Raw genomic sequence first — 27,611 nt, forward strand, 5'->3', positions numbered from 1 at the left:
TGCAAACTAAAAAAACACCATGAGCATCTTCTCTCACATCAGGCTGCTCTATGGGGTAAAGACCTAGAACAACTCCTATTGCCCACCACTTATGAGGTATTCAGGAAACGCCTCAAAACTCACCTATTCCTGAAATACCTAGACAGCTGACCCACTTCCCTCCTTCCCCTCTCTTGCCCTTTCTCCCCATTGTTCCCACATCCCTTAAGTTAACTTAACTTGTACGTCAACTCAACTTGTACCCCACTAATCTTCTGTAAACCGTATAGAACTTAAAGGTATTGCGGTATATAAACTGTTATTATTATTATTATTATTATAGCCTTTCCAAGCATGCTTTTCTTTCACCGTTAACCTCATATGATAGCTATTTCATCTCAGTTCAAAACACAACTTCAAAACAACAGGGGTAAATACCATGTCTCAATTTCCTCTGCAGCCTGTCCTGCCACAGACCTTCCAAACAGTTACTTCTCCATTCCAGCAGCCCCTTTACTTGATAGGAATTATTTCTTTTTTTTTTTTTTTTTGGGGGGGGGGGGGGGAATTGCATCCAAGGATTTTTCAGTCTGAACCAGTCCTTTTCTCTGAGTTGAGGAGAGTAGAGAATGACACGAGGAGGGGTACCCACGGTTAACCGCGAGGCGGGGATGGGAACAGAGCCCACAGGGCAGGGACAGAGACAGAGCCTGTGGGACCAGGACCAATCTTTGTCCCCGTGTCACTCTCTAAAAATCTGAGACTAGTATCAATATGTAAAAACGTAACACACCTTAGACAATTGGCAACTGAATTCAGTAATTAAAAAAAAAAACTGTAGGAGTTGCTTTTGGATTTAAATGCACTACTTCTAAATGACATCATTTGTGTCTTGTCTGCAATTGATGTAGCAACAAGAGTCTCTTCTGCTGATCAGGCTCCTTCCGTTTGCAACGTCCTTCCATCACCTGCACAGCTGCTCATTCATCTTACTGTTAATTTTCCGAAGCTGCATTTAAGCCCTAATCCTACCAACTTGTAAAGCGCCAAACTCGATTGTCATCCCCCCTCTACTTCTTCGTACCTTTGAATTTCCCTAAATAAGCATTTTTGTACAGTGTGTCTGTCGTAATTAGATTGTAAGCTCTTTCGAGCAGGGACTGTCTCTTGCATGTTTCGTGTACAGCACTGGGTGCATATGGTACCAGTACGGAAATAATAAATAGTGGTTGCTGGCATCCAGGGACATTTCCAGCATGTAATAAGACACTTATTTTCCTGTTCATCAACCACACAGTTTAGGTTCTCTTGTACACTAATGTCTGAAAGACAATTGAGTTGTCTTATCAGATGATGCTACTCCTTGTGACCCACGGGCAAGTCACTTAATCCCCACTTTGCCCTAGGTCCATTAGATAGATTGTGAGTCCGTCAGGACAGACAGGGAATAAACTCATGTAAACCGTTCTGAGCTCTCCTGCGAGAACGGTATAGAAAATTGAATAATAATAATAAAAACATCTAGGTAGCTGAATCTTTGGGAAGGTTGTTGCACCAAAGGCTCTATTTGTGATTTATAAACAGTTGACAGTTTACAGAATATTGTCCCTTTTTATACTTTAATTTTTTTTAAAAAAAGAAAGCCAAATATAAAATCATAAGTGTTTGAAGCTTGTGCACATGAGGACAGAGTGCGGGGACAGGGCAGCGATGGGGACAGAGCTCACGGGGAGGGGAAGGGGACAGGGACAAACTTTGTCCCCCATGTCTTTCTCTAGCAGACAGCACCCTTCTGCAAGCTCTCGCCGTCCTCTTTCCTAAGGGGCCTGCAGCCTTAGGTTCTCAGCCAAATTAGCACTTTCCTTTCAGCTGCAGATGTCACCCTTCTCCAGGCTCTCTTATCATCTGTCACTCTACCTTTGCTTTCAGGAAGAAGGGTTTTTATGGGGCTTCTGCGACCAAACCCTCACCCTTTCCAGAACACTCCCCTTACTTCTAGATGGGCAGAACCTCCTTAGCTGGGCCCACTTTCTTAAAAAGAAAATGCTCTCTTCCACCTGACCAGGGGCCCTCTACCTGTCAGCCTTAACAGTAGGGTTACTATACATCTGGATTTCCACGGACATGTCCTCTTTTTAAAAGACTGTTAGGGCCGTCCGGATAGTTTCCTGGACTGGGGGGGGGGGGGGGGAGGGGGTTGTCCGGGTTACTGCTACGGTGATTCATCAAGCTTTTTTACACAGGCCTAAGTTTATTTTAGTTGCGGCTTTACTCGATACCTTTCAAATTAGGGACCCCTGATGAAGGCGTGTTAACTGAACCACGGATCGTGTCGGATCCCCTGGTTTGTAAAAAGGTGATGACTAACCGCAGCATGAATAAATAAGCTTAGCCTGCATCTTGTGCTCTTGTCTGCAGTTTTTCTTGGTTCTGATTGCTTTTTGTTTTTGTTCCTTTTGGACTCACTCACGCCAGCCCCTCACCCCAGAGTCTTTTTGCGTGGTAACTCCCCACACAGTCCTCTACAAAGAGGACATCTGATAACCCTGCACCACAGGCTAAATATAGATCTACAAGATTTTAGGCTAAGGTGAAATAGTTTATGCTGTCACAGTTTCAATTCTAATGGCAGTGCACTTCAGAGTGTAGGAACCACATCTGCAACAGACCCAGCCTGTGATTATACCTAGCAAAATGTATTACTACCACGACTATTTATAATTTCTATAGCGCAGCACTGTGCAGGGCGGCTGCCTGATGAATACCGGCACGTCGGGGCCAGTGGCGCACAAGTGCGCTGCTGCGTGGGCGTGCGCCACTTCTGAATGGCTGCCTCAGTTCTCACCTCACGAGAACTGAGGCAGCCATTCAGAAGCGGCACGGGCCTATGCCCCGACGTGCCAATAATCAGCCAGCAGCCGCCCTGCAAAGCACCAGTGACAGGCACAACTAGGAAGTGTCGCGGGCCCAGGCATTAGCGCGCTTGTGAGCCGCGGGCCTCGACAAGCAGCAGGCAGCCGTCCACCGACCCCCAAAATTTAAAGGTACCGCCAGGGGTGTGTGTGTGATATATTCGCTTCATAAGACGCACCCTTATTTCCACACACTTTTTTGGGGGGAAAAAGTGCGTCTTATGGAGCATGACGCATTGATTCTGGTAGCCTGTTCCAGGTATACGGCGCAGCAAGAAAGGACGGAGTGGTGGAGGAGAAGGGTACAGATAGGCAGTGGCGTTTAGAGGGTGAGAGGCGCCCCACCCTGCCCCTGTTCCTTTCCCGCTTCCCCTCCTGCCACATGCACCCCTTCCCCTATACCGCTAGTTCTTCACAGCCAAGAACTTTGCGACCCCATCGTCTCCTGCTGATGTCACATCCTATGCACTGCACCCGGAAGTGATGTCATCGGGAGGGACGACATGGTCATGAGGAGCATGTTAAAGTTGTTGCTCATGCCAGTGAACAACTAGAGGTATGGGGGAAGGGAAGGGGGTGCACATGTGGCGAGGGGAGGAGTGGGAAGAGGCGGGGGCAGAGAGGAGGAGGGGTGCCGGCATCCACACCAACATAGCGCCTGGGGCAGACCGCCCCTCCCCCCCGCTCCCCTTACTTTACCACTGTAGATAGGAGGGACTTACCCAACAAATGGAGTTTACAGGTGGGGGGAGATAAGTAAGGATAGATGTATTAGCTGCAGGAAGGCAAAGGTTCGAAGTCTGACTTAAGTGCTTTTGACGCTTAACTCCTCTCGCCTTGGGTTCTGCATCCCCCTACCCTCTAAGCCATGTTTTTGCCTGCCCAAGTTTGAATGTAAGCTCTTCTGAGCAGCGACCCTCTATAAATATCAAAATGTACAGCCCCGTGTACGCCTTTCAGCTCTATATAAGTGATAAGTAGCAGCAATAAAGCATGGCAGTGTAGAATATTCTTATGGTCCATATGGAGGGGTATAAGATTTAGCTGTGCTTAATGCATGGCACTCCCTGAGCATTGCGTTAAAAAGCCAGCTGTGTTAGTTTGGCGAAACAAAAATGACAGAAGCAGGTGGCACCTTACAGACTAATCAATTTTCTGAGGCCTGAGTTTTCGAGGACAGGAGTATACGTCATCAGACGCATGACGTTTGGGATATGGGTAAATATAGATGAAGATGCTTGGGGGAGGGGGAGGATACAGAGTAGAGCGAAAACGTTCATATTTTGATTTTACTCGATCTACCGCAAATAGATGCAAACATATCTCAGTGGTTTACAACAACAATAGAAAAGGGGGGGGGGGGGGGAGTAAGTGAACTATGTTAATAAAATCACTCTAAGACACAACCAAGGAGGTAGGGCGAGGCGTGGAAAGGGTGCGTGGGTAGTCTGCAAGGTGCCACGTGCCCAAATTAATGTCACTAAAGCCTCATGTGGCCTGTACCTGATTGGTCAGATGGCCAGTGAGATCGTTGGAGTTGGGGTCATAGATGTTGCAGGTCAATCGGACGTAGCCATGGCGGAAGAAGACAACGTACGGCACTGTGCAGGCAATGAGGAGATAGGAGCGGACATCAAACTTCCGGCCTTCTAAAAGCAGAGGGCTCTGGATGTACCTACAAAAAAAAAAAACCCAACAATGAACTTGTAGGGGCTGCAACTATGGATACAGAGTATATGAAAATAAGTACACACACTGAATGTGCACAGTAACCGGAGCTGGAGGATCTAGAACAAGAAACTGTTCATTAAAAAGCAAGAGCAAGATATTGAAAAGGGAAATAGCCAGTGAGCCCGATATTTGGCTATTTCCCGTTGTATAGGGTAGCTGGATTTGGTCCTCATAAAAAGAGAATGCGTGGCCCTGCCCCCATTCCACCCTTGGCACCGCCCCATTCTGCCCTTAGCCCCGCCCCGTTCTGCTCCCCAACCCCAGCCCCCCACAAACCCCTCAGGGCCGCATCTGGAGGGCATCTGCGCGTGGGCAGATGCCATCTCAGCACAGACGCGGCCCTAAGCTCAATGGTTTTCAAAACCCAAAATGCCGGGTTTTGGAAACGCAGTCCGGATGCCTGGACATTCCTCTAAAAAGAGGACAGGTCCGGGTATGTCCGGATGTCTGGTAACCCTATTGATGGATAGTTGGCCAAATGGGACTTAGCAAGCTGGAAGCCAAGTCCTGCTGAATATTGGAGGTAGGTGTTCAAATCCCATAGCGTGCAACCCAAAAGGGAGTGTGTTCGGGGGAGGGGCACAGTGTTGCAGAACATTGGGAATACACACCACAATTTACACCCGATTGTAAGTTGCGCACATTGTTAAGTAGAAGGTCCAGGACATAAGAACATAAGAAGTTGCCTCCGCTGAGGCAGACCAGAGGTCCATCTCGCCCAGCGGTCCGCTCCCACGGCGGCCCATCAGGCCCATTGCCTGAGCAGTGGTCCCAGACTATCCCTATGACCTACCTCTACTCCTATCTGTACCCCTCAATTCCTTTATCCTCTAGGAACCTATCCAAACCTTCTTTGAAGCCTTGTAACGTGCTCCGGCCTATCACAGCCTCCGGAAGCGCGTTCCATGTATCCACCACCCTCTGGGTGAAAAAGAACTTCCTGGCGTTTGTTCTAAACCTGTCCCCTTTTAATTTCTCCGAGTGCCCCCCTGAACTTGTGGTTCCCCATAATCTGAAAAATCTGTCCCTGTTTACCTTTTCTATACCCTTCAGGATCTTGAAGGTTTCTATCATGTCTCCTCTAAGTCTCCGCTTTTCCAGGGAGAACAGCCCCAGCTTTTTCAGTCTGTCAGCATATGAGAGGTTTTCCATACCCTTTATCAGTTTAGTTGCTCTTCTCTGGACTCCCTCAAGTACCGCCATGTCCTCCTTGAGGTACGGCGACCAGTACTGGACACAGTACTCCAGATGTGGGCGCACCATTGCACGATGCAGTGGCAGGATGACTTCCTTCGTCCTGGTCGTGATACCCTTCTTAATGATATGCCCATGCTCTTCCCACTGGTACAGCCCATTTGCTGTTACGTGGCGTGCAACTAGTGTGCCAGTTTTATAGAATAATGTCTTAGCATCTATGCGGGTAGATGCCAATTTGGAATATCATTCATGAGGTTAAATGACCTATTCGGCAAATTAGAGCATGTAATTATTTGGGTGCCCTTTATAGAATTGTCCTTCGTGCTTGTTGCTGCTGCCTCTCTGAGTTCCTTCATCGTTTGGAAGTAAAGTACAGTTGCTGGAACAACACATGTTATTATGCCTACATAAAGGACGGATAAAACCAAAAAAAGTCCTCCAAATGTGTTCCACTATGTTATAACTTAGTACCATTTTGCACCCCCTTCAAATAGAGGTGTTATCAAAATCATCAGTTCCACTGTTTTTTTTGTCACCTACATAAAGGATGGGTCATTTCCAGAAAGTCCATTTCTGTGGGTAAAAGTGCTCCTGTGGATGCCTCCGTTTCCATGCTCCGATGTCGTGCGGTGAGGGCTAGATTCTCATAATTTCGTGGTAACAACCGTTGGGCCGCTGTCGCAGCCATTATTGCCCTTGTTGCATTTATGCAGTCATAGTTCTGCCGGTGTATGGCTGGTGAAACTCTGGACACCCGTGTGGTCTGGGTATTGCTAGTATTCTATAATGCAGGGGTGTCCAATGTCGGTCCTCGAGGGCCGCAATCCAGTCGGGTTTTCAGGATTTCCCCAATGAATATGCATGAGATCTATGTGCATGCACTGCTTTCAATGCATATTCATTGGGGAAATCCTGAAAACCCGACTGGATTGCGGCCCTCGAGGACCGACATTGGACACCCCTGCTATAATGGATTCCAGGTGCCTATAACAACATCTATAACGACAGGTTATAGTCAGGTTCTGGTCCAAAATCACTCTTTAAAACTTAATAGTGGATTGAACAGGATAAGTTCTAGCATTTAAAGTCAAGGAGGTCTCAGTACAATTTTGATGTGGAGATGCATAAAAGAATTTCGACTTTTCTAGGTTAAGTTTTAATTTGAATTCAACCATCCACTGTTCAATGAACAAAAATACCTCAGCAACTATATGACTAATATGAGGGACTGAAATTGGAGTAGGTATCAAGATGGTTGTGTCAACAGCATAACTGAACAACTTAATCCCTAAATGGGATAATCTAGGACCCAGTGAAGATAAGTTAATGCTTACTTAATGCATACATCTTTAAAGGAGAATCCTAGGGCATTTTTCACATAGGGTATTTCTGGTTCCTTTCCCCCCTCTCAGGATTCTATAATCAAAATTAATTTTAAAATAATACGGAAATGTCTCCTGCCCAATTCTTGCTTAAATTATGACATCACTGAGTGTACATAGAATGTCACAACTGTGAGAGCTTTCTTCCACTTTAATCGTCACTGGAATGGAGGAAAAGGCACACTGCTCTAACTTAACATTCAAAGCTGAGAAAACTAGCTTACTCTGGGGTCCTTTTTTATTTATGCTGTTCTTTATGCATTTTTATGATTTAATATTGTGTTTATTAGTCTGTTATCATGATGTAATGTTTAAAATTTTAATACAAATATTTATGACAAAGAAAAGTTGAGTAGTGGACTTCTGCATATCTTGAATGTGACATTAGGGGGCAGCATTGCAACCTTAAAACTTTTCTTTCTGTACTGTAATTATACATCAATAAATTCTTATCTTTATTGTTGTGGCTTAAACAGATCTCCCACAATTCTCTTGAGCATCTGGGAGCTGCCATATCCAAAGAGAACAGTGTCATGGATTACGCCACCTGAGGCCAGCTACACCAAACATTTTCAAGTACACAGAAAACTAGAGCAAGCCAATATTATGTCTGACCTATGGCTCAGGATAACTGAATTATTTCTGACGCCATAACCAATACTAACGGGGCAATCTGTGTTAAGACACGCTGGCCTCCCAAGGGTTTAGGAGCAATTGATAAAGGGTTTAGGAGGAATTGATAAAGTAAAATAACCTATGACTTTATTTGATTATACTCCTCAATATTAATTTTGAGGCGAGTTACATAATTATATTTAAATAACAAACTATACATAATTAACATCTAATTCTGATTAAAAAGAAACCTTCTAATACATTGCCATGCTATCCTGATTCAACTTACAGTTCTCCTGACACAAAATATGTTTTTTATAAACCAGGCCTTCCAATGATTTCTGAAGGACTACATTGAATATATCCTAAGATAAGAGGACTATCATTCTATAACATAAGGCCCATATAACCAAAAATGTGGGCATTAATAAATACCAGTTCAATCTTGCATGGCATTTGTAACAAATTTGACTAGGACGAGTATGTATATAGGAAAGAGAGATTAAACATATTAATTAAAAAGAAAAGAGAAAGAAGAGAACTAAACAACTTCCATTACAGTATCAATCATCTCTCAAACAAAAGTCCACATTATAATACAAGGTCATTAATATTAAAATGAGCATTCCGAGCGATTCTCTATAAATTACTGAGTGATTCTCTAACCTCGTTTGCAGCCAAAATTTGCCGACAGGTCTGAGCCTTAAACAACCTGGGCCAATCAGAGCCTTACACCCCTCCCGGACGCATCCCAGGATGCGTCGGGAAGGGGAAGGAATGCCATTTTGAAGAAGCGGGCCTGCTGGCCAGAGGAAGTAAGGGGGAGGGTATGGGGAGTTGTTTAAGGCACAGGGAGTGTTGGGGGGGGAGGGGCTTGGAAGCAGGAGAGAATGGGCATCTCTCCTGCTGCCATATGGTGGTGGTGGGGATTGCTTGACCGATGGTGGGAGTGGGCATCTCTCCCGCTGCTGTCTATGTGAGGGGTGAGAGGAGGGTTGCTTGACCTCAGCAGCCGGAGTGGGCATCCCTCCTGCTGATCTTCAATACGTTTTAAAAAATGTTGCATTTATTCTATGCAGGTGCCCATCACTATCACTAGTGATGGCCACATGCACATTTTGCGAATCTTCGCTACTCTCCGCCAGCCTCATTTGCATGTGAGGTTTTTGGAGAATGACTCGCCTTTTTGAAATCGCTGCACCAGCAGCCCATCGGATTTTACCACAAAGTTTTAAGAATCTAGCCCTTAGTTTCCCACCAGAGGGTAGGGTTAGGCTTGCGGGTGCTGACTGTGGCACTGTGGAACCAAAGAAGCTTGGTTTTGGTGGAGCAGATTTTTTTGAACGCCTTTGAAAACTTTGTTGGAGGCCTCACTAGTGTCAGTATAAAGTGGGATTAAGAGGAATATAATAATAATAATAACTTTATTCTTCTATACTGCCACAATCTTGCGACTTCTAGGTGGTTTACAATCAAGAGTGCGAAATACAATAAGTAGATATTCAGAGGAAATACAGAGATCAGAGACCTCAGGAGGCAATAGTATAGAAATACAATTTGCTGAGCGAAAATGTAATATGTACATTTTAGTAGGTAATGTCCGACAGGACCTGTTGGGGATCAATAGCAACGTAAAGTTACGATAAGATGAAGATAACAGATTATATTTATAACAGTGCTGTAAGTTCAGGTGGAATAGGGAGGGGGGGAGGGAGAGGGAGAGCGGGTCAATTGTTTAGGTATAACATCTGCATAGGGTAGTAAAGTGTGGCACAGTGGTTAAAGCTACTGCCTGGGGTTGTGGGTTCACACCCACACTATTCCTAGTGACCCTGGTCAAGTCACTTAATCCCCCCATTGCCCCAGGTCCATTAGAAAGATTGTGAGCCCGCCGGGACAGACGGGAGAAATGCTCGAGTACCTAATTAAATTCATGTAAACTGTTCTGATCTCCCTTGGGAGAACGGTCTAGAAAATTGAATAAATCAATCAATCAAGGTCAGAGTGTCCTCATTATTTAAAGAGAGTCATTGTTGCTCTGGGGCTAACATAGGTATCACCAAAGACAGACTGTATCAAAATACCGACCCATAGTATCTTTTTCATACTAGCCCGTCCCCGTTACCATCAGTCAGATTAAAAAAAAAAAAAAAAAAACCCACAGCCTGGTCTGCACTGCAGCAATGAGCAAAAAATTAAAAAAAAGCATGGGACCTCTAAGGTGCTGCTGGACTCAAGCCTCTGTTGCCTTCCCACCTCCCCTTTTGGCACAAACTTTCTGTTATCAAAAACTTAAGCCTCAATCTGGCAGCTTTTTTAAACCCTATTTAAATTTCTCATTCTACCCCTACTTCTCCGAGCTTCATGTAGCTTCTGTCTTTATATCAGTGTCTCGCAAACTTTCCGGCCGGTGGCACACTAAATCCAGTGCCCCGGCTGAAAAGCCCCCGGAAGTGCGCCGAGGTCCATCGGGGCCGCAGCCCGCTTCGGTGGAGGGATCCGGGAGGTGCGGGGAGGGGAGAGACGCTGGCAAGGAGGGGAGTGGTCCACGCTGGCCGACTGCCTACAGGATGTGCCTCTCGCCGGCGTGGACGACTCTCCTCCTCACCAGTGTGCTGCAGTACACCACGGTGCCACACAGTTTGCGATACACGGCTTTATATGTTCCTTTCCCCATAATTTTTAAAATGATGTCATCATTTAGAAATTTTTAATAAGCGTTGCATCAAATTTTTAATAAAACCTGGAAACTTAGAGGTCTGTGGTGAAGGAGGGTCCCTTGAGCCTTGCAGCAGATTAGAGATCATGTGCATATTTTTCTTCCTGTTTGTTTCTTTGGTGGCAATGCAGCCTTCACACAAATGCTACAGATACTCATCGGTCTTGAATTCTGGAACACTCGGCCATCCCCAGAGTAAAAGGGTGCTCTTCGTGATAAGGGATATGGGGACAGATTTACAGAGCTCAATCTGTATACTTTGGAGGAAAGGTGGGAGAGGGGAGATATGATAGACACATTTAAATGCCTATGTAATGTAAATGCGCATGAGTCGAGTCTCTTTCAATTGAAAGGAAACTCTGCAATGAGAGGGCATAGGATGAAGTTAAGAGGTGATAGGCTCCGGAGTAATCTAAGGAAATACTTTTTTACAGAAAGGGTGGTAGATGCGTGGGACAGTCTCCCGGAAGAGATGGTGGAGACAGAGACTGTGTCTGAATTCAAGAGGGCCTGGGGCAGGCATGTGGGATCTCTGAGAGAGAGAAAGAGATAATGGTTACTGTGGATGGGCAGTTCTATGACCTCACAATACAGGTGCATAGAGCCTTAGCCTATAGGAAGAGGAGATGCAAATGTTAAGAGCCTTAGCCAATAGGGAGAGGAGGAGATAGTGGATGCTGCAGAAGGGCCATTTGGCCTTTATCTGCCATCATGTTTCTCTAACCATAAAGCTCTATGACATCACAATGCAGGTGCAAAGAGCCTTAGCCTATAGGAAGAGGAGATGCAAATGTTAAGAGGTTAAGAGCCTTAGCCAATAGGGAGAGTAGGAGATAGTGGATGCTGCAGATGGGAGACTGGATGGGCCCATTTGGCCTTTATCTGCCGTCATGTTTCTAAGTCCGGGGATCCGGACGGCTTTTCAAAACCTGGCACTTTGTCTGGGTTTTGAAAAGCATCCTCTCAATCATGTCAGGCAGGAGGCAATCCGCGCATGTGCGGATGCCATGCGATGATGTCACATGCATGTGCCATCATCATGTGGCATCTGCGCATGCCTGACCAAAGCAGGCAGCCGTGGGGGGTGGGGGGGGGGGGGGGAGGGGGTAGAACAAGGGCAGGACTGGGGCGGAGATGGGTGGGCTTGGGGTCGGGTCTAGGGTGTCCGGATTTTACAATTAAAAGAAGAGGAAACAAGAGTTGGCAGTGTTAAAAGGTGAAGTGAAAGAGGCAAAAAAACATACTTTAAAGAATGGAAAAAGGGCATTCAGATAAACTGAAAGGAGACAGATTCAAGACGAACGCTAGGAAGTTCTTCTTCACTCAGAGAGTGGTGGACACCTGGAATGCGCTTCCAAGAGAGGTGATAGGACAGAGTACAATGATGGGTTTCAAAAAGGGCTTGGATGACTTCTTGAAGGAGAAAGGGATTACAGGGTATAGATAGAGGGTTACTATACAGGGTACTTCAGGATTAGGGCACAAACAAGGCAGGTGGTGGGAACTTAAAGGTCAAGGACCTGGGGGGGCCGCCACGGGAGCGGACTGCTGGGCACAATGGATCCCTGGTCTGACCCAGTAGAGGCAATGCTTATATTCTTATGTTCTTATAAGAAGAGACACAAGCACTGGCAACTTAGTTGCAAAGCATTGATAAAGAAAGCTAAGAAAGAATATGAAGAGACACTTGCAAAAGAGGCAAATCTCTGAACATTTTTTTTAGGTACATCAGAAGCAGAAAACCTGTGAGGGAATCCATGGGACCATTGGATGATCAAGGAGCAAAAGGGGCGCTCAGGGAGGATAAGACCATAGCGGAGAGACTGAATGAATTCTTTGCTTCAGTCTTTACGGAAGATGTAAGAGATCTACTTCAGCTGGAAATGGTTTTCAAGGGTGATGATGCAGAGGAACTGAAAGAAGTTTAGACGTGATCTAGCCGTTCTACACTGGACTGATTTCCCATCTGAGGGAGATCTGGGGAGAGAGGAGAGGTATGAAGAGAATATAGAGAGTGAGAAAATATGATTTTTGTTTCTAAAAAATTCTGGGAGCGAGAAGCTTTTTTTTTAATGTGCCTTTTTTATTTTTTATTTATACTTTTGAATACATTTACAATATTCAATAATTCAAGGAAAAAAAGAAAAAGAATTATCAAAACAATTCATAATCATTCATTCATACAAAATTATTTTTAAGCCCACATTATGGGGAAACATGTTACAATTTCTAAACAAAACAAGTTTAATGGAAAAGATTAAGGACAATGATTCTCAGTTCGTCCTAGCGAACCTTGAATCATTCCTTACTAATAGGGATTCTAATTTCTCCTCTTATTCTCTACAGATGAAACAAAATCATTTCTGTTCTCTCGCTACTAAAAATTGCTGTAGTTGTATGGGGTCCCAAAAACACATACTCAATATCTTGCAGCTTAACCAAACATTTACAAGGAAATTTCAGGTAAAAAGATGCCTTTAGAGCCAAAACTCTAGCTTTTAACTTCAAAAATTATTTTCTTCTCAATTGAGTTGTTCTAGAGACATCCAGAAAAATCTTAACCAAATCTCCACAAAATTTCATTAACCTATTTTTAAAGTAAAGTTTCATTAATAACATCTTAATGTGCCTTTTGACTAGTCTTCTTTACCTCTGTACTATTCTGGCCTGGGGCAGCTTAAAGGTCAACTTTCTGTTTAGCAGGTCTTCCTCCGTGTTGTCCAACTGAACACGTAGGCTGTCCATGTCCTCTTGTGTTTTCAGTAGGAAGATTCCTCGCCCTTGGTTCAGGCTGGTGGGTTTACAGATCCAAGTCTGACCTTCTGTATCCAAAACACAGTGGACATGCAAATATTATATATAATGCAAAGAAACAACTCAAAACTATAATGGGGGGGAAAAAGGTTTATGTTACAGCAAGTGAATACAGACCTTTTGGGTTTGCTACTTTCTCTTACCAATAGTAGCATTTGTTTACTGCACTCCTCCCTCCGTATTTGCGGTGGTTAGGGGCAGAGCCCGCCCGCGAATATGGAAAAATCCCGAATAACTTTTTCTAGGTACTTGCCCAGACTCAGAACTCACTTATGTCCAATCACTTTTCTGGAATGCAGTGGCCAGTGAAGGGGGTGCACTGTTTACAAACAAGGCGGAGTGCCTGGGGTGTATGGCAACACAAGCCTGTGCACCCAGTGCACATGCCCGAGACTAGGTCGTGGGTTGCAGAAGGCTCCCGACCGCAGTCTGTGCATGACAAGGACGATCCCCCACACGGCACCGACAAGCAGCTCTCCCTCTCTGGTGAATCTCATAGCCGCCTCAGGCGCTCTGCTCCTCCCTGTCCCGTACGTTTCCTCCCTGATCCCCAGGTGTGCGTGTGTACATTCCACACTTTCCCACTCTCAGATCTCAACCCGGGCGACTGTTTTTTATGCTTTTTTTTTTTATCTGCCCGCTGAAGGATGACGTCATTTGGGGGAGGAGCCGGCAAGCCGAATAAAACCACGAATCTTCGAAACCGTGAATACGGAGGGAGAACTGTATTTCAGTAGCATGTCAAAAGAACACGTGTCTTTTAAATGAGTATGTGATATAAAGGATTCTGGATGGGAAATTAAGCTAGAGATTTGCCCTGGCCCCCACTCATTGTATCACAAACTGTGTGCCTCCTAAGATTTCAGGTGTGCCACCAGACACTGGGGAGGAGGAGAGGCGCCGGCTGCCTACAGAACTTGCCTCGCATGGCGAGAGGCACTCCTTTAGGCAATCAGCTGGCATCAGTGCTTCTCCGGCCCTCTTCCCTACTGGCCCCTCCCCCCCCCCAGCAGCTCAGGGACCATCTGGAGGGGCTTCGTGCCTACGCGGACGTCACGCTCATCATAGCAACAGCCGCGCAACTTCCGGATACCTCGAGCCGCGGCCACCACGTTTAGTGTGCTGCGGCTCGACAAGGTTTGCGGGACACTGCCCTATTGCGTATGTATACAGTTAAGAGGTGTGATCCGAAAGGACATCAGGGGACCTTTCACGTCATCCTCATCTGAAGGGTGATGCCCTCTGTAGCCTTCTCCACTTCATTTGCCCCCATCTCAAATTCCAACGTCACCATCCTGAGATATATCAAAGTGATGCTGTTAAAATACTGCAATCATAAAGAGTCTCAAGAATTGATCCCGACCCGGGCTACTTTGTTAATTACTTGTGTGAATGAAATAGATAAAACTTTAATTCTGAAGTTATATTTCCAAAATAGAGAGGCAAAATTCTGTGGAGATAAGGTCCTAATGTTTCCTGATGTGGCAAAGGCTACCCAATATAGGAGGAAAGCCTAAAGTTCTTGAAATTGGTGCAACGTTTTTTTCTTAAATTTCCCTGTAAATGTTTGTTGCATATTCAAGACAAAGATTATGTTTTTTGGGACCCATCTCAATTAGAAATATTTCTCAAGGGAAAGAAGTAGGACTAGTTATTAGCATTTCTCAGTGGGGTTTTTATAAGTATAGGGCCTTAGAAGATATATAGATTGTCGAAGGGGGGAAAGTTTACTCTTCTCCTTCTATGCCTATTTTGATTTCCTTTTTTGATGTGTATTTAAATTACAAGAGCTGTCTTCTTTCAAAATTCAAAAGTAATCTAAAAACATTTCTTTTTAAAGATGCCTTTGGTACTTAATTTAATAATCCTTAGGCCATTGATTTTATTGTATTATATTATGTTTTCAATTGTTTCCCTATTGTACCTTTCCTTTGTATTGCTTTTCTATATTGAATTGTATTTCACAATCCCTTTTTACCTTGTGTTATGAAAATGATATGTTAGTCTTTAACCCGATGTTATTATTTAAAGTTTGTACTGTATTGTTTTCCATTGAATGTATTTTAAATTGTTCATCGCTTTGAAGTATGATTAAGCGATTAATCAAGAGAACTATTAAACTTGAAACTTGAATTGTGGGCTAGATGGATATTTACCTTATGGTTAAAATTATTTTTGGATGGTGTCTAATTTTCTGTGAAATCCATATCTTATTATGTTTAAATGGATGGAATATATTGAAAATACTTAATAAAAAATTTTTTTTTAAAAATTTTTCTTCATATTTTCTGAAGCTGAGACAGTGGAATTTCCAAACTTGATCCGACTGAACACTACATTCAGCAAATGGTACCGATGAAAGATTCTAATATCGTTTCATTAATTCTAGCTATTTCTTGTGCTGTGGGTTGTATAGAGCTCTCCTGTTGTCTATATTGTCATATGCATTCCTTTGTTTCTGTGCTGTGTTATAAGCGCTCTCTTATTTCTGTAGTAAATGCTGTATACATCAGCCCTTCTGTTTCAGTGCTAGAGCATTCACCTTTAAACAGCGAAAAGAAAGCTTCTCTCTCATCCTTCATATCCAGGCGGAAAGTCTCAGGGAAGAATTCATCCAGTCTCAGTAACCTATCAGAGAGCAAAGAGTTGCGTCACAAACACATCCACACACCTCTGGGACAGCAGAAGGTAGAGGTCCCAAACCAGTTGGGTTTTCGGGATATCAATAATGAATATGTGAAAAATAGATTTACATGCTCATTGCTTTAACTGCATTCAAATTTCCCTCTTGTATATTCACTAGATATAGAAGAAATCCACAGAGGCCTGGCAATACAGAATTCTAAAAGCCAAAGAACAGTGTTACCACAGATAAACAGTGCTCTTAAAAGATGTAATTCTTTATTAAAAGCCCAATGTGGCCATGTTTTATCCTCAGGCTGTGTCAGGGTATAAAGATACAGCAAACCCCAGTGTCAAATACAAGGTTATTTCAATAACAGAATAAACCAACAGTATCAAATCGCTATCAAGGTGTCTCTCACACAGCCTTATGCCTGGAACAGACTCCCTGAATCACTACGTCAAGCTCCATCCCTGGCTGTATTACAAATACAACCTCTTTGAGGTTGCTTTTAACTCCTATCCCCCAATCGCTGTTAGACATTCATGCCTGATGGACTCCCCAACCCCCTACCTGTCATGTTTGTCTGTTCATTAGATTGTATGCTCTTCTGAGCAGGGACCGTGCCTTAAATGTTCTAATGCACAGCGCTACGTATGTCTAGTGGTGCTATAGATATGATAAGTAAAACCCCCAATTTCCGATGGGTCTGGGACCAATTTGGGTGGGCAGAACCCCATCCTATGGGCAATCTGGTCTCTCTACCCCCTCCCCCCCACCACCACCATGGCATACCTTTTAAAGTTCATATCTTCGCCAGCAGCAAGCAGCGTGACCAATACACTGCTCGCGCCGGGCCCACAGCCAATCCTTCTAACGTACTTCACCTTTGTGGAAACAGGAAGTTGCATTAGAAGAAAAGATGTAGGGTCGGGATCAAGTGGATGTATCATTCATGCTGCTTGCTGCCAGGAAAGATCTGAAGTTTAAAAGAGAGATCAGAGGAAGAAGTGTTGGGAGTTTTTATCTGGTGGAGCCTGGAGATCCTCATTAGCTACATCAGAGGTTTGCTGCTACTCGGTGGGTAGGCCTGGGTTCACCTGTGGCTGTGCCACTGGCATGAGTCCTGAAAACTAGAGAATGGCATGGGGACAAATATTTCACCATCCCTGCAGGAACTCAATTTCCTTGCTCTGCTTTAACTGCACAAGCCTCGAACACTTATGATTTTAAAGTGTTTGACGCTTGTGCAGATGAGGACAGAGCTTAGGCATTAGTGGAATGAAGCATTATGACATCACAATCTGAGCTCTAGAATGTTGCTACTTAGGATTTTAAAGTGTTTGAGGCTTTTGCAGATGAGGACGGAGCTTAGGCATTGGTGGAATGAGGCATTATGACATCACAATCTGAGCTCTAGAATTTTAAAGTGTTGAAGGCTTGTGCAGATGAGGACAGAGCTTAGGCATTGGTGGAATGAGGCATGATGACATCACAATCTGAGCTCTAGAATGTTGCTGCTTATGATTTTAAAGTGTTTGACGCTTGTGCAGTTGAGGACAGAGCTTGAAGGAACGGGGCAGAGACAGGAAAAGAACTCTCTGGGACGGGAAAATGATTTCCCGCGGGGACGGGGAAAAATTTGTCATTTTCTATTGAAAACCCAACATTTTTCGGCCTATGAGGACTGGAGTTGAGATCCGTGCCTGAAGGAAACCAGAAAAAGGCAATTTTATCATCTACTGAGCAAAACCAAGACACAAAGGGGATAATTTTAAGTCAGGAGAGCAGTTATAAATACTTGTTATCAATACTCCCCATTGGCATCTCCTCTTCCTATAGGCTAAGGCTCTTTGCACCTGCATTGTGAGGTCATAGAACTGCCCATCCACAGTAACCATTATCTCTTTCTCTCTCCACCAGCTATGGACCTAAACAAGGCGAGATAGATGCTGCGCATTCATGCTTACATTTTGCTTATCGAAACAAGAAGTGAGAATGAGCAAGAGTATACCTGTGGTGATGATGGAGCTTGCTGAGTTTATTCATGACTCTCTCATACTCTCTCAGGCTGTTTAAGAGACCGATTTTGGTGGTGAGAACTTTATTGTTGGGGATCTGGTATAGAAGTTGTTCTCCTGCATTAGATACATTTTGTTATCATTTCCAAATGCTTTTGGAACGAAGGGAGAATGAAAGGCAATCATATAACCTCCGAATGCACATGCCGCTGCTTTCAAGGAGCAGCAGCACAGAACTGTGGTGTAGACAAGTGTTTTTCAACCTTTTTACACCTATGGACCGGCAGAAATAAAAGAATTATTCTGTGGACCGGCATCGGTCCGTGGACTAGCGGTTCATGAACACTGGGCTAAGTTGTGGGCCAGACCCCCACCCATCTCTACCCAATCTCCACCCCAGGCCCCGCCCCCATAATAGTACTAATTGCACCTTGCACGTCCCTTGCCTCATCTGGAAGCCTTCCCTCTGACGTTGTGACATCAGAGAGAAGGCTTCCGGTTCAGGCGCGGGATGCCCGTAGGTGCCACTGCCCGTGGCTTTGTGCACTGAATCAGTGAGGAAGAGGGAGCTGGCTCGAAGATAACGCCGCATCGATCGCACCGTGGACCGGCGGTTGAAGAACACTGTTTTGGGCTTGATGCACGTGCTGGCCCTGTGGACCGGCAGGAAATTTCTGTGGACCGGCACTGCTCTATGGACCGGTGGTTGAAGGACACCGGTGTAGACTATGACACGGGGACAAATTTTTCCCCGTCCCCCCACGGGAACTCATTTTCCCGTCCTGGCGAGTTCTTTTCTTGCCCCTGCCCCATTCCTGCAAGCGCCGTCTTCATCTGCGCGAGTCTCAAACAATTTCATATCATAAGTGTTTGAGGCTTGTCTAGAGTTTACAGGAATGGGGCAGGGGCAGCGACAAAACCCACGGGGACGGGACGGGGAAATTGAGTTCCTGCGGGAAAATTGAGTTCCCGTGTCATTCTCTACTATGGAGTAGTGGCCCATACTGGAAAAGCAGCGGGTGCTACATATCAAGATAGAGGTCAATTGACAAGAGGTATTAAGCAAAAGGCTTAAGCAAAAGGTATAGCAAAAGCTACTTCAAGGTGTGATGGCAGAGCTGTGTTGGGGGGGGAAGGAGGGGGGGTCCCAGCATTGGTCTGACAACCAGTGATACAGATCAGGAATGAGGTGCACTGGCAAAGCTGTATGAATAAGGTCTTTCCACTGGCCTGACAGACGGTGATACAAATTGGCAGAATTATGAGGGGGAGGGGGAGGGTCTCAGTACCAGAAAAGAAAGGGTATTACAGGTCAGAATTTACAGAACTGGAACAGCAGGGGCTATCGCAAGAGCCTTAGGTGCTTTGACAGAGTGGTATGGTATTGTGTGGTATCTCTGTAGTGAAAAAGTAAGCAGAAGTAAAAGAAACTATTCCTTATTATGGCTCTCCCCTTCCCCCACACCTAGGGTTACCCTATGGCTCCAGAAAAAGGAGGCTGGATTGAGACGTCCTAGTTTTTCTTCCATTGAAAGCAATGAAAGTAAAGAGGACAGATTGAGCCATCTGGGTTTTACTTCCATTACTTTCAATGGAAGTAAAACCTGGATGTGTCAATCCGCCCTCCTTTTTATGGAGCCCTAGGGCAGTGATTCCCAACCCTGTCCTGGAGGAACACCAGGCCAATCGGGTTTTCAGGCTAGCCCTAATGAATATGCATGAGAGAGATTTGCATATGATGGAAGTGATAGGCATGCAAATTTGCTTCATGCATATTCATTAGGGCTAGCCTGAAAACCCGATTGGCCTGGTGTTCCTCCAGGACAGGGTTGGGAACCACTGCCCTAGGGTAACCCTGCCCACACCCCATCAATGCTTCTTTTGATTTGGATTTTTACCTGCCTTGAAGCAGCAATAAGTTGCTGCACACTTGCTTTCACACCATTTCAGAATATAATCCTCTCGTTTCCGGTCCTGGAGCTGCTGCCAGCCTTTGCTTGTGCAGTAGTCATTCACCCTGCACGGAAAAAAAACACATACACACATATGCGTAAAAGCCACTGAGCTAATGAGGCCTTAATGAGAGCAGCCAGGCTCCCCCAAGAATTTCCTCAAGGAACTGCCATAGCAACGTCCAACAAATTAAAGGACGGTTTGGAATACAGATGTCCTCTCTGTGTTCCTTTTTGTTATTATTCAGAATAAGATCTTATAGGGCATTTAATAATGTAGGGCAGAGCTGTCCAACCTCGGTCCTCGCCAGGTCGGGTTTTCAGGATTTCCCAAATGAATCTGCATGAGATCTAATTTACATACAATGGAAGCAGTGCGTGCATATAGTGGGGGCCAGTTTGTTTAAAAAAAAAAAAGTAAAGTTCAGCATGAGACCCAAGACTGCAACTGGAAAAAAAAGCAGATGCCCTATTAATCTCCACCATTTTGCCTTTAGCCCATACCCTTAATGCTGGTTCATCAGCATGTCCGGTTTTAATCACCCCCCCCCCCCCACCATACTTTAAGAACATAAGAATTGCCGCTGCTGGGTCAGACCAGTGGTCCATCGTACCCAGCAGTCTGCTCACGTGGTGGCCCTCCGGTCAAAGACCAGCGCCCTGAGACTAGCCCTACCTGCATGCGTTCCGGTTCAGCAGGAACTTGTCTAACTTTGTCTTGAATCCCTGGAGGGTGTTTTCTCCTATGACAAACTCTGGAAGAGCGTTCCCAATTTTCTATCACTCTCTGGGTAAAGAAGAACTCCCTTACGTTCGTACCGAATCTATCCCCTTTCAATTTTAAAGAGTTACCTCTCGTTCTCCCTACCTTGGAGAGGGTGAATAACCTGTCTTTATCTACTAAGTCTTTTCCCTTCAGTACCTTGAATGTTTCGATCATGTCTCCTCTCAATCTCCTCTGATCGAGGGAGAAAAGGCCGAGTTTCTTTAATCTTTCACTGTACGGCAACTCCTCCAGCCCCTTAACCATTTTAGTCGCTCTTCTCTGGACCCTTTCGAGTAGTACCGTGTCTTTCTTCATGTATGGCGACCAGTGCTGGACGCAGTACTCCAGGTGAGGGCGCACCATGGCCTGGTACAGCGGCATGATAACCTTCTCCGACCTGTTCGTGATCCTCTTCTTTATCATTCCTAGCATTCTGTTCACCGTTTTTGCCGCCGCCGCACATCGCGCAGACGGCTTCATCGACTTGTCGATCAGAACTCCCTCTCTGGAATACTATTCTGTTTTCTTCCTGCACCACATACCTCACACCGAGTATGAACTGCATGATGCTCTCGCAGTCTTGTAAGAACAGAGTGAGATTTTGGGCAGTATATATGGTAACTAATCCTGAGAACTTTGTGGTACATATATTAAACAGAATAACTATTATGGAGGTTGGCCAGCAGCAAGTCTGAGGAAAAGGAATGGGGAGATTGTGTAATGGGGAAGGAGTCAGGGGGCTACCATTGACCCCCCTGGGCCTTAGAATGAAGAGTACTAGTCTAAAATATCAACTGGTCCAAACAAGCACATATACATTTATGTGCCAGAACATAACATTTATGAAAGATAAATGTTTGTTTTTCTCAAAGCTGTCGCCTGGTATCTCTTTGCCAGTTTTGTTTTCAGGGAGGACATCAACCTATTATGGGGGTGTCTAGAACTCGACCAAAACTGAATGTGGGGGCCAAAATTCACTGCTCTGTTTTGGCTGAAACTGAATCCCCAAACAAAAATGGCCTGGCCTTGGCCTTGGTCCTAATCCTGGTCCCACTACTCCAACCAAAAAAAGGCCCCCCCTCTTAGACACCCCTGCTGGTTGCAAGCCCTGTCCAGGTTACTCCCTCCCCTAGCTACAGGCCCCCTCCTGGGTCTTTCATTTCATTTGGTGGGCTAGTGGGCGCAGGAGCGATCCACTCACTCCTGCGCAAGGCCAGTTGAAAGCCCCAACAGTTTTTTTCAAGGAGGATCCAGCCCTGCGCTGAAGTCAGTGGATTGCTCCTGCATCCATTACACCACCAAGAAAAGGTAGGCCCAGGAGGGGACCCACCTTCAGAAGTATTTGTCCAGGAGAGGGTCCACTGTTGGCAGAGGCATGTTCAGGAGAGGGGCTGCCACCAGTGGGTGTATTGACATGGGAGCTGCACAGCATTTTTGGTTCCAGCTAAAAAAGGACAGCCATTTTCAGCCAAAACCCAAACAATGCCGCGCATGGATTTCAGGCTGGTTTGAAGCCATAACCAAATCTGAAATTCAATAAACTTTTATTTGTTAGACCCGCTGAAAAAGATAAACGGCCTCTTTTACAAATCTGCGCTAGCCAGCTGCACTGTGCTAACGGCCCTGAAGCCCATAGAGCAGTGTATTGATCATATAATGGAAGTGACGGGTATGCAAATCTCTCTCATGCATATTCATTAGGGATATCTTGAAAACCCAAGTGGCTGGGGGGTTGAGAACCACTGTCATAGAGATTTAAAGGGCTTCGGGGCTGTTTCTGCGCGGCTTTGTTAAAGAGGGCTAGATGCACATTTTCTAGGTTTAAAAATGTATTCCCAGTTTTATAAAATCAAGATTTAGGGGTGTGCTACTCACATGCTCTACTGTTAATATCTATTTTATCACTAATTTGTGCTATTTTACCACCAGGTTCCATCTTACACATTCTAATAGTAGCCGACGTTAGTAACTAAGCCCCTTAGGGGGAACATTATCAATGTTGATTACCATTAAGACATGCTATTTTACTATTAACTAATATCTTAAAATTGACAGAGGAGAATTATCTTTTCTTTTGCAAAGAACTGTTCAATCCTAAGAATGTGGTGACAACCAATTGGGTTTTTAGCTGTTTTTTGAATTGAAACCGATCAATCCATTGTCACAGCTGATCCACCAAAGCATTCCACATATTAACACCAGCTATGCAGAAAAAGTACAGAGAAGGGAGACAAAAATAATACAGGGGATGGAATGGCTTCCATAAGAGGAAAGATTAAAGAGACTAGGGCTCTTCTGCTTCAAGAAGAGACAGCTCAGGAGAGATATAATACATTTAATGTACACGAATCACTGTTATGTAATTTATCTAGATAATCTATATTACGCAATTCTTTTGGTAATTCCTATAATTTGTATTCCGCCTTGAACAATATATAATGTATAATGTATTCGAAATTAATTTTCCTATGAACTGTTTTCCTACCTTCTTCTACTCTATGTTTATAACCTAACTAATTTATTTTTCTCAAGTACTTTAGCAAGAATGTGAGCCTTTGGGACAGTCAGGGAACTCTAAGTACTTTCTCTTCATCTTAATTAATCTTACTTATTGCATTTCTTCTGTTTCTACTGTAAACCGCTTAGAACCTCACGGTACAGCGGTATATAAGAAATAAAATTATTATTAATTATTATTATTATTATATAATAGAGTCTATAAAATACTGAGTGTTGTGGGTGGACATAAATCGCTTGTTTACTCTTTCCAAAAATACAAAGACTAAGGGAGATGCAAGTAGTAAATTTAGAACAAATTGGAGAAAATAAGTTATTAGTTAAGTTATTAGTAACTAGGTCTCACTGTATAAAATTGAACCTTTACTAAAATAGCGTGAGTTAACTGTAGAAATAACCTATTATTGATAACTTCCCCCTAGAAGTCAGTTCATGCATGTCTAAAATCTGAACAGTGCTTCTAAAATAAGAACCATAATTTTTTTTTTTCTTCTGACCTGGCTGGATTGAGAATCAATACCAAATACATACATTTTCTGTGAATAGTGAAGGGAAATGGTCCAGTCCCAGAAATGAGGGAAGGAGAGATGCTAGTTTACCTGTGGGGCTTAAAAACTCCCTGGGGGTTAGGGCAAGAAAGGGGTGAGGGGGAGGCTTGAAAGGAAGCCTCCCACACACATTTCTTCTTTCAGATTGTAAGCCACCCAGATATTAAATTAATGGACAAGATAACAATTCTAAATAAACTTACAAACTGTTACTTATGTCCAATTACACAACTGGGAGAAGAAGTAACATAAGAACATAAGCAATGCCACATCCGTGCACTTCCGGATGCCTTGAGCTGCAGCCACTACGTTTATTGGGCCATAGCTTGAGCAAGTTTGCGGGACACTGGTCTAGCAGATCCCCAGTCGGCATTTTGTTCCCAATTAAAGCCTTAGCTAAAGTTCTGCCTCAGGCCTATAAAGAGAGACCTGAGGTCCATCGTGCCTAGCAGTCCACTCACGCGGCGGTCCAACAGGTCCAGGACCTGTGCAGTAATCCTCTATCTATACTCTTCTATCCCCTTTTCCAGCAGGAAATTGTCCAATCCTTTCTTGAACCCCAGTACCGTACTCTACCCTATTACGCTCTCTGGAAGCGCATTCCAGGTGTCCACCACATGTTGGGTAAAGAAGAACTTCCTAGCATTCGTTTTGAATCTGTCCCCTTTCAACTTTTCCGAATGCCCTCTTGTTCTTTTATTATTCGAAAGTTTGAAGAATCTGTCCCTCTCTACTCTCTCTATGCCCTTCATGATCTTGTAAGTCTCTATCATATCCCCTCTAAGTCTCCTCTTCTCCAGGGAAAAGAGACCCAGTTTCTCCAATCTCTCAGCGAATGAAAGGTTTTCCATCCCCTTTATCAGACGCGTCGCTCTGATAAAGGGGATGATGTTGCATTTATCAAAATCTCGTGGTGGATGCAAGTATAATTGAGGAGAAACAAGGCTGAAGGTTTACTTTGCACTGGCCCAGGGCTTCCAGATACATAAGCCGGCCTGCCGTCCATCTGACTTGGGCATTCACCTTTGGTTTAGCGTTTCCTGGTCTTAACCAAGAGAAATGTTCCATCAGATACTTACAGATGAGCCCCATTTTTGCCCCCAATGTAGAAGAAAGGGCCAGACGCCTGAGAATCCTCCTGTTTCTTCTCTTCCATATGTGCAGGATATAAGGCCAGCTTCTGGCTTCCTTTTACCTCGGTTGTCTTGGCATCCTTCGAAGGCTCAGAATCAGAATTGTCAAAGCCAGCTGTGCAGAACAAATTAAGCCTTGTTAACATCATGGCACAGCAAGGAATAAGAAGCATTGTCCCAACTCTTTATACAGTAGTATAGAGCACAACTGCTTAGAGCAGTGTCTCTCAAACTGTGTGCCAGCCCCGAAGAGGTTCCGGGTGTGCCACGAGAGATTTCAGAATTTTACTTTATTTTTTAAAATTCCCTTCATAAGTATACACTAGAAGAGATGACATGTATGTAGCATACGCAAGAGTTTGTCAATATTATGAATATCTGTGTGCGTAAGGATACAACTGCAGACAAGCATCATTCTTTGACATGATTGCTCCAAGAAAACTAACGGCAAGTAATTTTAGCTTGATTTTTAATTTTTATGCAGTAGTTATCCTAACTTGAGCAACAAAGCAATCAAGGCTTTGTTACCGTTTGGATCTTCTTATCTTTGCGAACTTGGATTTTCAGCTTTGATAGAAATTAAATTTAAAAAAAAAGAGAATTACTGCAGATGGTGGATGATGAAATGTGTGTTTGCTTGTCAACTATTGAGCCGCATTTTGAGTTAATTTGCACTCAAAAACAAGCACATCCATCACATTGATTAGCAATTCTATACTATCTACTTTAGTTTCACTGTTGTTACAATTACCCGTACATAGCTTAAAGAACTTTAAATAAATTTCAAATTAAATTTTTAGTTGGTTTTGCAATTTTATAATTTCAATTATAATGTGCCATTAAAAAAACATTTGATCATTTTGAGTGCCAGAGTTAAAAAAGTTTGAGAGACACAGGACGTCTACGTGCCGATAATCAAAACCGTCTTTCTGAACCTCTAGCGAGGTGTTCCAGCCTCTGTATGTTCAGAGAATGAGATGGGCTTGGTGGAGGCATGTTATGGGCGAGCTTTCTGTAGGGTGGGTTAGACATGGACATCTTGCAGCAATAATCAAACATTTTACAAAACACCCTAGACGTAACTTAAATGTTTAGAATTAGACATGTTTTATAAGGGTCTAAAGGGCCACAAAGGACCCAAACTGACCAGATGACCACTGCATGCATTAAGGTAAGACAACCCCAAACTCCCCCGGTGCGCACTGAACCCCCTTCCACCACACAAAAATGAGAATAAAAAGGTACATACCTGTTTCTAAAACAGCAGCATCTGGTATGTGGAAGCCTAGTAGAGCATCATCCAGGTGTCTTAAGTAGCCTGATGGGTAGGCTAATGAACCACAGAGAGGAGGACCCAGGCCCATAAGCCACTCTAACTACTACATTTATGGCAGAATGTGTAAGCATACCCAAACCCTACTATATTTCCATATAGGTGCCACCTGCAACCATAAGTGCTCTTAGGGTAGTACATAGAAGGATAAATAGTAGGTTTGGAGGGCTCACCCAAAATTGTAAGAAAGTTATGGTGAGATATACAGCTGGCACCCTTTATTTGAAGTTCACAGCAGTGCCCTCTAAGGTAGACCATTGCTTTGTTGGGATGTGGGTAGTCTATTAATAAGTTGGTCCCACCCAAATCCAAATGGTTAGGATTAGGATGTATTTCTGATAGAAAATAGGGTATAAAGTTAGCCATTCTGGTGGGCTGGACATTCCAGTGGCCAAAGTGCAAAAGTTAGAAGAATGGTCTAATATCTGGCAACTAAAATCCAATCCAAAGAGGTGCAGAGTAATGCATTTGGAGATTAGAAATCGGAAGGAGCCTTATGTGCTGGGAGGTGAGAGGCTGATATGCACGGATGAGGATAGGGACCTTGGGGTGATCGTGTCTCAAGATTTAAAGGTGAAGAAACAGTGTGACAAGGCGGTGGCTGTTGCCAGAAGGATGCAAGGCTGTATACAGAGAGGTGTGACCACGCAGTGTTCCCGCTAAGCTGCGTTGACGTGCGCACGCGCACAAAATATTACCTCGCAGCGCACAAGTTTCTCGTCGCAGCGCACACAGTGTAGAGCACAGTTCTTCAACCGCCGGTCCGCAAACAAAATCTTGCCGGTCCACGAAGGATTCGGTCCCCGCCGCAACGAAAGGCCGGCGTCAGCTGACTTGCAACTTCCTGTTGCAGTCGCTGTGCCGGGACTCCTGCCTTCGCCGGGACTCCTGCCTTCCACCGCGTTTGCCTCCTGCCTTGTCTCCGCACCTCCAGACCAGCAGCGGCAGCTCTGTATGCTTTTAATTTTGGCACAGAGCTGCCCCTAATCAATAGTTTAGCGCGGATTCATAAGGCAGCCTCGGGGCCTTTGCTAGGCCGGCCCACATCGCATCATCGAAGCGGGCCGGCTATCAAAGGCCCCGAGGCTGCCTCATGAAACCGCGCTAAACTATTGATTAGGGGCAGCTCTGTGCCGAAGTTAAAAGCATACAGAGCTGCCGCTGCTGGTCTGAACTCTTGGGCCGCTGAAGGAGGGCAAAAAGCAGCTGTCCTGGAGGTTTCCCTTCCTCTCGCCTTTACAGGTTCCTTTTTTCCACCTTTTTTTTTTTCCTTCAAACGGCAACGGGCCCCAGCATCGACATCAATCAAGTAAGTTCCACTGTCAATCAAGCGGTTCTGCTCGGCCAAAGCTTCCCCTGGGACATGAGC

The 27,611-nt window shown here is 44.5% G+C and overlaps 1 protein-coding gene across 5 annotated transcripts in view; it reads right to left on the reverse strand.

Moving 5' to 3' along the window:
• TTLL10 (tubulin tyrosine ligase like 10) overlaps nt 1–27,611 on the reverse strand; it is a 351,255-nt gene that overhangs the window by 43,435 nt on the left and 280,209 nt on the right. For all 5 annotated transcript variants that reach the window (XM_033921190.1, XM_033921191.1, XM_033921189.1 and 2 more), the window contains 6 exons: nt 24,856–25,024; nt 19,892–20,010; nt 17,987–18,110; nt 15,892–15,977; nt 13,186–13,357; nt 4,395–4,566 (listed from right to left, as the gene is read on the reverse strand). In XM_033921190.1, coding sequence (XP_033777081.1) covers nt 4,395–4,566; nt 13,186–13,357; nt 15,892–15,977; nt 17,987–18,110; nt 19,892–20,010; nt 24,856–25,024 — 842 coding nt within the window. The remainder of the gene's footprint in view (nt 1–4,394; nt 4,567–13,185; nt 13,358–15,891; nt 15,978–17,986; nt 18,111–19,891; nt 20,011–24,855; nt 25,025–27,611) is intronic.

The sequence above is a fragment of the Geotrypetes seraphini genome, chromosome 15 (assembly GCF_902459505.1).
Source record: "Geotrypetes seraphini chromosome 15, aGeoSer1.1, whole genome shotgun sequence".
NCBI lineage: Eukaryota > Metazoa > Chordata > Amphibia > Gymnophiona > Dermophiidae > Geotrypetes > Geotrypetes seraphini.